Below are 10381 nucleotides of genomic sequence, written 5' to 3' on the forward strand. Positions count from 1 at the left end.
CAACATGCAGTGCGTTTTGTGTCTGATTTTTTTCACACTTCATTTTAATGTAACTTATCAAAGAACAGAGGATAAGACAATATTATCTTCACAGATTTTACCTATGATAAATATTCTCAGTGTCGGGTATGTTGACTTGAGAGTCTGGGCTATTAAGTGTGTGGCATTTATATCCCGTAGGCCACCATCCGTTAGGAGTACAACATACATGATGGCATTCGCCCTTCCTGTCCTCTCCAAAACTTCTTTGGCCTTCTCGAGGCCGGAATCAACGTAGTCAATTCCGCCATGCTGAAATTGGATACGTCTGACCGCGGCTATTACAGTTTCTCTATCTAAATTGTTATTCAAGTAGAATTCTATGGTAGCTTTCATGTAATTGTGTCCAAACTGAACTACACCAACATGAAACGTTTTCTCACCGACCTCGGTCAAGTTAGTGAAACGTTCTACAAAGTCCAGTTCCTTTTGAAACCCATCAGATCCTATGCTTCCGGTAGAATCCAGTACGAAAACAACATCAACCGGATCAATAGTGCATGTTTCTATAATAATAATAATAATAATAATAATAACAATAATAAGAGCATTAGTTGTTGTTGTACTAATAGCAGCTGTAATAATGAAACCCAACATGAACAATAACAACAACGGTTCTCCACAATAACTGTCACTGTTTTCCTGTGACAGTGTTAAATGTTTTCAAGTTTAGAAAAAACAAATTAATTAAAGTGCATCTTGTGGATCAGTAGTTTCTTTAGTTTCTTTTCTCCTTAGCTGAAGAAGGCAATGCATTAAGCAGCACCGACACCACTATGTAACATAGAGTCTATCCGCTCATCCTGAACAAAGAAACGATGAAAAAAATATTTTGATAGTATTTTTTAAAAGCCGACATCCATATTAAATGTGATATTTGTGGTATAACAAACGGTAGATGACAAGTGTGATTTTTTTATATAATTTAGGGTCGTTAAATAGGTCAAAGGTCATATAAGTGCGATTTTCAAAATCAAATTGCACGCATATGAATACATTTTTGGTATGTATTTAAATGTTTTTAAAACTTCACATTCACGGTCTTGAACAGCATCGTACATTTATTTGGTTTATTTATGACAAATCGAATCATTAAAATCACTAAGGGCTGTGCTTTTACAGGCCAAAATGTCAGAATTTAAAAGCAATTTAATTAGTACAAAACATAATATCAACTTAGATCTTTTGTGACATAATAATAATCTTCCATTACATAACATTATTAGATTCAAAATAGTTGAAAATTGACAAACCACCTGTGCATTATACCATAGATTAGTGCCGAAGTCCGGAAATGGGTCTTTATCCGATAAATATCACCAAATCCAAATCTATAATTACTCATTTCGAACTTTGTATAATATATTAGACAACAAGGAATGAGCAAAAGAGAAATGTTTCACAAGATGGCAAGCTTAAAGTTGGAGAAACTGTGAAGAAACAAAACTTACACACTGTTCAAATGTAACAGTTCTTGATAGATTATAATAATAATTTAATGTGTTATATAAACATTCTTAAATGGAATGATGATAAAATTAAATGACACAATTCGTGATATAGCAGTGTAACATATCAGCAGCACTTATCCAGGTTACATAAAAAAAGTGAAAGGAACGTGCGAAAGTTTGAAGAAGTAAACAACAGCTAACTGTTTGTACGGCATCCCGGAGGTGTTTTATCGAAACTGTTAACAGGCGTAAATCAGAATGAAGAAAAGTGAAATATTCGCAATTTAGAAACAATGGAGGTTTTTTTCTTATTCAAAACTTGATACTGCAATTAGAGCCATGCTTTCATGTGTAAATGATCTGACTGAGTGTTGTGTGTATTGATATTATGTATATCATTTCATAACAACGAATTTAAAAAGTGTTATTTAGTTCATGACATTTTAATGCTAATATGTTAACATCGTAGATTGCTCTTTAGAGAGTAATCATGTATAGTGCATAGTACGATTTGATAAATAAAATTCCAAGGTTGATGTACTGAAACAGATCAAGTAAACACTTGATCCAACAAGGACATTGGTACTGGTAGAAAGGTCAGACTGATCTAGTTCCTGATTGGTTAGAACTGGAAAAGCTGATTTGGTTTACTGCAATCAATATTTCGAAATACCATTGCGTTCATTCAAAAGCTCTGTATTTCATTCCAGCTATTATGTGAAAGTTTTCTATATATATGCATTATTGTGCAGATCATTTCTTCTTGATATCACTACTGGTCCTGGAAGAAATAGCGATGGAATTGCAGTGATTTAACATTATTTCAAGGACTTTTTGGGACACATACTATCTGTACGGGTTATCACTGAAACGTTTAAAGACATTTGTATAATAGTTGTAATGTGAAACATTCGAGGATATTTAGATTTATTGCTCTATTGGATTAAACGTAAATTCATTTAAAGAACGTTTGGATCTAAAACATAATGATGTCATTGTAGTGTTAGTACATCAGGACATTATAGTTATCATTCAGAATACCTATGGAACGTATTTGGATTGATTGGAACTATTGGAATTGATAGAACATCTCTGAGTTTTAGGAATTCACTAACAAATGCGTTTTTTCTACAAATTCATTTGCTTTGTATTTTAGAAAAATTAATTAATATTTTAAATTATACAAAACGTGCTGGTTGTCACTATTTCTTGTTACGTGCTATCTCAATGTTGGATGTATATATGTAGTTTAAGCCCATAGTTCGTAACACTGATACCGAAAGGACGTGCCATCTGAAATGTCTTGTCAATTTTGAAAGGTCAATGAGAAAACACGCGGATGAACTGAGTACAGATCTTTTTATGGGAGAGCTGTGTGCTGATTTGGAGATTGGCTTAGACTGCAGGCATGTACAAGCCACATGGAAGGCATTGAATAAGTATTTACAAATAAGTGATATTATCAGCAAGAGGTCAGAGATAGTATAAAGTACTTGTTAAGACGACAAGCATTTTATGAAGATGTTGAAAAGCTACTAATTTGTCAAACAATTTATCTGGACCTCTTGACAATGACGCTTCCTTTTGCATGTATCCCATTGATAAATCGGAATTTATGATATCCAAAAACGTTGTCCAAATATAGCAGTTGGAAGGAAGAATTTATGATGCAAGGGTCATAATTGATATTATTATATTATTAATGTGTTGGTGATCGAATGTAACAGGTTAGGCTAAGAACAAAGGGCAGTAGTGAAAATAACGCTTTAAATGCGCACCAGATTTCTAACTATTCGTATTGCGGCTGCAATGAAATAGAGAATGTAAAACATTTTCTTCTAGACAGTCCGAAATACTTCGATCTTAGAGATCATATCTTACTCAGACTCACTTTTGCTCTAACAATCGAAATTTTAGAATTGTTAACCCTCTGTTGTCGGTAGAAAATTACACGCAAATATTTTGAATGTGCATAGTTGCATTAGGATTGATGGAGGATTCAAGTAAATTGTTTAACTCACAACCTTTATCCTTTATAAACACTTGTACCAGCATCCTAATATAGGATGATAATGTTTTTCTCAAAATTATGGTTCAAACTAAGGGTCAGAGTTCTCTGAAATGTCTTCCGAAGAAGGATTATCGACTTTTCCTATTACTCCGATCCTGGTTTCTTTCAAGAAATGGTGCATAGTGCAATTAATGTTCATGCAGAACTCTGTGATATATCAAGTAATTTAGACGCTTATAAAGGAATAGATCAAGAAGATGTTGTAAAAAGGTATCCTAGACAGTTCATATATTTTTAAAGGCTTCTGTATGGTGGTATCTTAGTGATGTGTGAATCCGAAGAAATACCAGGAAAATATAGATATAATACGAAACGTCCTTAGTACTAATACATCGTGCATATGGTTTCAAATAAAATAAAGCGTACACCAAAACATTTTTGTTTTGATTTTTTTTTTCTCTCCAGGAAACAAGATCAGAGTATCACCTGAACTTGTACCATTCTGCAAACAATATAATTGCAATCGAGGCAATCCGGAGGTTCGATAACCGAGTCACACATAGTGTCCTAGATATATTTGTGCACAATGGATATGTATGTACGCTTGATAATATGGTACCTGGTCCATTGGTTCAGTTTTCATGTAACAAGACTAACGTCTTAGAAGTCCTACTGGATGACCAAAAGACATTCAACTATACACAGATGTGTAACTGACGACGTGAAAGTTGCAGATCGACCATACAAGAGAATATACCTGACATGCAGTGGGGAAAAAATCTAGATCACGATGTCGTAGAAAGTTCACACAAACTTGACAAAACGAACTTTACCCTCAGATAAACACTCATTTCCCTCTTTTTCATGAATGTATCGTGAATTGGATGACAGTTTTTCTATCCACTGGATATAAGGCTGATAGCTTTAATAAACGTGTTTTCGATAGCTGGAAGGCAGTGCCACACGTATGATCGTAAAGTATCTTTGAGGAATGCATATAACGCATGATTAGCTGTGTTAACATACGACTGACAACTGTCGGATATCTGATAGTTCTCTAAGATCCTGTAGATGATTATTATACAATGACCACAGTGATTAATAATGTTGAGTCCCAGTCCTACAATGTGTGAGAAAGCTTGCCAGAGGCAGCAGTGTACATCAGTTAAACGAAGGCAATGGAGACAGCAGCAATAGTGATGGACAAAGCTTTTATGATCTGCAACTTTGTAATAACATGCATTAACAATAGCTTCAGTCAAGTTTCGCGTCATCAAAGTATAAAATGGATCAATAAGATATGCAAATCATTTCGACCAATCATTGGAATGATTAGAAATGATCACGCCAGAGATAGGTTTTGCGCAGCATGGGCAGTTAGATCGTAAATCACTCGAGAAACTAAAGTGCTATTTACTTTTGATAAACGCTCTTCCTGTACGCATAAAATTAGATGAAGACAGATGTATTTGGAATGACTAAATCAATGAGAAGGCCTAGCGCACATAAAGTAACTGAAGAAACTATGTTGATTTCACTGGCAAATAATGACGTCGTGTTCGACGATGTTGTACGTGATTTGTTGGTAGCTGAAAAGCAATGTTATATAAAGCATAAAGGGAGGAAGCGTAAACCCAACGCTTTTGCTGTAATGTGCAAATCGCCCGCCTGTTTCCGGGAAACAAGACAATAAAAAGGAGTTGATCAAAGCTGGCAGGAAAGTGTTACAGCGCCTCCTCAACATTATAAATGCTGGACGTTCGGTTCCGATAGCATATAATGTAATGCTCATACTACTGTTGCATTTCCCATTGTTATTTGCACTGCTAGTGGAGAAATTACTGCATAAACTAAACCAGATATATTGCCTCTTCCTACCAAACGTATCGATGTATGCACCCAAATAGATATTCCCATGGAAACTGTCCCGACTTGGCATCTTGGAAATCAGATGATCATATCGCCTACAAGTCCTAAAAGAACCGAGAAAAAGAACCCAATACAGAAACTTATCCATGGATCTGATGTTACACTTTCACAAGTGTTGATGACGTCAATCAATTGCATTGGAAGAGAATAATACGGATCCTGCTCAATATATATATAATGTGAGCTCCACAGAGAACAAAAAGCCTTCAGATGAGTACGAAGCAATAGTTCGTGATGGATTTACTGATCCACATAACGCTAAATCAAACAAACGGGACATCACTTATCTATCAGCTAACAACGAAGTGGCACATAGACGTCTAGCAATTCATTTCTTTGATGACTTCAATTCTAATATTGAACGGGTAAATGTGGTTTTAGAACAACTGATGAACTACCATTGCCTCTATAACATTAAGGACCCATGATTTAGAAATTTGGATGCTTTCCGGTAAGGCTAAGGAAAGAAAGTGTTTCCAGTCCATGCAAATGCAGCTAAAGTAGCCCAGCCAGTGGGAGCTAATTTCATGTTTCATGCAAGAACAGGGTGATATTCGACGTTATCATTCTCAGGAATCAGCAACGTAACATACTGGAAGAATTATCTGAAAGACATAATATTTACTTCAGGCTGTCGGGAGGGAAACATCTCAGATGTAGTGAATCTTTTGTGTATGGAAATAATGGAAGCACCGACAGAAACGTATTAGATGCAATGTAAACACTTTTCTGATTGTCTTGTTCTATAAAGCCAATGAGATTCTGAAATACTGCCACCTACAAACTATAAACTGTTGCTGCATTTTGACACAGTCAATTTCTAAGCAAATATATTGCTTCAGACAGATGAGGCAGTTATGAATTTTGAAGTGTCATTGGAACAGGAAAATGAAAACAATGCTCGAAGAGAGATGAAGTGGTGTAGATATAGCTGCCAGCTTATTGCACGGGTACGGCAGACCAACTGTGGTTGCAAGACTAAGTGCAGCACAGCAAGATGCAATTGTTAGAAAATAGGACTTGTATGTACCGTTGCATGTTTATGTTATACACAGTCAGATTAAAATCAGATCTCCAATGTCCTGAGTGAAGATCTGACAGTGACCGCTTACAGGTCATGTTATGGTGACCTTTGAATTAACCAATGGAAATGCAGGTTTAAAAAGCAGAAAGTGAATCAAGTCGTTCGGCACACATTCATTCTTTTCAGCCACCCTGCTCAGATTCCCAAACGTCAAGACATATGACTGCGTCTGATCATGTGATAAAATTAGCGATTATGGTAAAAACATAGGTCACCAGAACATGGTCCCTAAGTGGTGAACAATGGAGATCTGAGTTTTAATCAGACTGATGTTATACAGTGAACTACGCAAGCCTTTCCGGACTCGAGGATGATAATTATTACGTGATACAACCATGCTGATTGCTTGTGTCATCTAAGGCCTAGACTTGTGCAGAGATAATGTCAACGCTGGATGCAGAGGGGAAGTCATTTTGAGCCGTGCAGTACATGCCAGCGTGTGTTGCCTTTGGTCAGCGACTCTCCCTCAGTGCGTCGTCGGCCTATGTGCCTTAATAGTTTGGCATCCCGCTGTTAAGGCTCATTGCTCTTATAAGCAGACCTAGTTCGTAAAGACTTATTGCCTATCAACCTGCGCCATAAATCATTCTTGCGGGGCGCCAAAAGAAAAGTTCGCGCACTAAGGCAATGAAATGGGAAAGAACTGAATATTCCCATCACGTAAAGTAAGGGACCTCAGTCCAGTCTTATCTGATAATATCAGCAATTCTCAGGCACGACAGATAATTACTGACAGCAATCGAATACAAAGTTCAGAAGGTCTCGAGAGGAAAAATTTAATCATCAATACATCATCGGAATAGTCGCTCAGACTCTTAGCATGCCCCTCGCGTCTCTAATTGGTGAGTGTCGTCTGGGGTTTACAAAAAAAAAAAAAAAAACGTTTCTGCTCTGTGACTTTATATATATATATATATATATAGAGAGAGAGAGAGAGAGACAGAGAGAGAGACAGAGAGAGAGACAGACAGACAGACAGAGAGACAGAGACAGAGAGACAGACAGAGACCTCTCAGAACCCCGTACACCCACCTGATACTACGCTACCATGACCGCCTATCTCTATATATCATGCAAAGGCCCACAGGGTCTATTAAAAACGTTGCTGTTCCGTGACCTAGCAAGCTGTTATGAATGGTGATCTTAAATGGGTTTTTTACAACTATTTATCTTGCTCGATGTAACCAAGCAATTCATGAAAATACTGTTTAATTGCAAATTAAAGACTCAAGAATTCCTACCCGAGGCGGACCTTTCTGAAATGACATGCGTTCCCCTTCCTTGCGCCGTCATTAGGTCATCCAGCTCACATCGGTCGCCGGTCCACCCATAAAGGCACGCACACAGGAAACCTCCAGACTTCAGGAAACACTTTCCATTGTTCTGACACGGATGTGACACACATGGGTCATCTGAAACATTGACAGTTTAGTAAACTATCCATTTTCCGATCAAGACTTATTGAGAATGGTGTGTTTTCCACCAATTTTTGGCCTTCGCCTCTTCGAATAAATAAGCTTAAGTTTTTTTATTTATATAGGCACAAAAAATAATTGACTAACTGTACATAAAACACACATTTCTTTGTTCAGATTGTTTTGGGATTTTATTTGCTTATGACAAAGTGACCCGTAAGTTACAAAAGTACTGAGACCGCTCCTGTGGCCTAGTGGTTAGAGCGTCCGCCTCGGATGCGGCAGGTCGTGGTTTGATCCCCGGCCGAGTCATACCACAGACTTTTTTAAAAAAATGGTACAAACAGATGCCTCGCTTGGTTCTCAGCATTAAGAGGTTAATGTTAGACTAGTCGGCCTGGTGTCAGGATAATGTGACTGGTTGGGACATCATGCTACGTGTCTGCGGCATGATGCTCCAGTGCTAGACATCACTATAAACTGCCATACTGCAGACATTGTAGCTATATGACTGAAAACTTGTTAAAGTTACGTTAAAAAAGCCAAATCGCACACACTCAAACGATGAGCTATCATTCAAGCTTGTCAATTTCAGCGATACCCTTCACAAGACCGGATGTTTTAAGAGCAGATGCTTCCTGTCTTGCGGCATGATGCCCCAGTGCTAGACATCACTATAACTGCCACACTGCAGACATCGTAGCAATATAACTGAAAAATTGTTAAAGCTACGTTAAAAATTCAAATTACACACACACACACACACACACACACAAATACTGAGCCAAATGTTACGCTTGTGTTCACCGTGTCTCGTCAGTTTGTTCAATTGTCGTGTGTGTGTGTGTGTGTGTGTGTGTAATTCTTTGTGCGTAATCTCTTCTGCACAACGTCCCAAAAGGTGTGGGTGTGTGTGTATGTGTGTATGTGTGTGTGTGTGTCTCTGAGAGAGAGAGAGAGAGACCAGATAAGTACATACGAAATTATGAACGTTTCACTCACCAATAACAACAGCCGGTAAGAGTACCAATAATGGATAGACCGACTGCCACATCTTGCTTACAAAAGTAAAGTAATCTGCAAACTTCGATGCATCAAACAAAACAGACAGCCAAAAGCACCTTCATGTAACGTGTATAACCAAACCAGGAAGTTGGGAAGTTTAAGGGGACTTTTTCAAATCAGAAATACAGGTACTAATAGCTCTTTCGATTATGGCCATAGTTACTCGTGTTCTATTTATAGCTATGAGGCGCCGTAGGGGACAAAAGTGGGTCCAATACGAAAAGTGCCGTTGAAATTTGATGTCGTATGTCGAGAAATCCATTGTCACGTGTGGGATCAAATTGCATGTCCTTAATGTTCCATTATTTAGATCGAGATTTTAGACTTTATATGTTGAATTATACCGTGGTGGTTTAAATTTATATTTCCTATGTCGACATTTTACAGTGCAAATATTGAATTGCACAGCGGTCGCTGAAATTTCGATTTCATGTGTCGAGAATCCCTAATTCACAACTGTTTATGGTGAAAGTTCCATTTCATATGTTGAATATTTAGAACGAGAAGCACCCTCAATAGTCAACTATTGGTATTTCACTGTCAACATGCTGCAGAGTAACTATGGAAGGTGTACATGCCTGGCATCAGTTTCAAGAACAACACAAGTCCGAAACATCTAGTTCATTAATATATCCATATCTATAAATAGTAAACAATAATAGCTGAAAAAGTCACACCATTAAGAAATTTCCAAGGGGCCAATTTACGAAACTTGACCCTGCCACCTAACGTTCAAACTGTAAATGTATGAAATGTAATGGCGCCTTATAATTGAATACACGAATGATGTATCTTAAATACTCGATATTATTTTGAACTGTTGAAGTGGACAGTGTGTAATGTTACTTTTAACACCATCACATCAGTTCACCATATAAAAATAACAATTCTGACAAACACAATAAAATGTCCGATCACCGCTCTCTAATTCAACAGATACAGTCTAAAAACTCAACATACAAAATGGAACTTTCAGCACAATCAACGTGATTCAACTTGTTAAACTGAATCTGTAGACATATGCCATTAAAAGCTCAACACCCGCCGTGTAATACAAAAGGTACGATCTAAAAATTCGACAATGCGCATCGAATTTTCAACCAGCGCTGTGTAATTCAACTGATGAAATCTTAATACTCAACATATGAAATGGAACTTTCAACATAAAGTCTTTGAACCATTAGGCAAATTAGGAATTTTCAACGTATGACATTAAAATTTCAACCACCGCCGTGTAATTCAAACGACACAATCTAAAAAAAATTGACTTAGAAAATATAACTTTCAACCACTTCTATTTAATTCAACAGATGCAATCTAAAATCTCGACCTAGAAAATGGAACATTAAGGACAACCATTTTTGATACAACACGTTAAATTTTAATT

General features: G+C 37.1%; 1 protein-coding gene across 2 annotated transcripts in view; it reads right to left on the reverse strand.

The window, feature by feature from the left end:
• LOC149799886 (matrilin-1-like) overlaps window positions 1-9141 on the reverse strand; it is a 40730-nt gene extending 31589 nt beyond the window's left edge. Inside the window, exons 1-3 of one of the 2 annotated variants that reach the window (XM_089959328.1) lie at window positions 8932-9141; window positions 7756-7926; window positions 102-545 (exon numbers count right to left, since the gene is read on the reverse strand). In XM_089959328.1, the coding sequence (XP_089815454.1) occupies window positions 102-545; window positions 7756-7926; window positions 8932-8983 (667 nt within the window). In that variant the 5' untranslated portion in view covers window positions 8984-9141. The remainder of the gene's footprint in view (window positions 1-101; window positions 546-7755; window positions 7927-8931) is intronic. The other variant, XM_089959329.1, reaches the window with a different exon arrangement.
• Window positions 9142-10381: the final 1240 nt, after the last annotated feature.

The sequence above is a fragment of the Sinohyriopsis cumingii genome, chromosome 5 (assembly GCF_028554795.1).
Source record: "Sinohyriopsis cumingii isolate HCF-2022 chromosome 5, ASM2855479v2, whole genome shotgun sequence".
In the NCBI taxonomy this organism is placed as follows: domain Eukaryota; kingdom Metazoa; phylum Mollusca; class Bivalvia; order Unionida; family Unionidae; genus Sinohyriopsis; species Sinohyriopsis cumingii.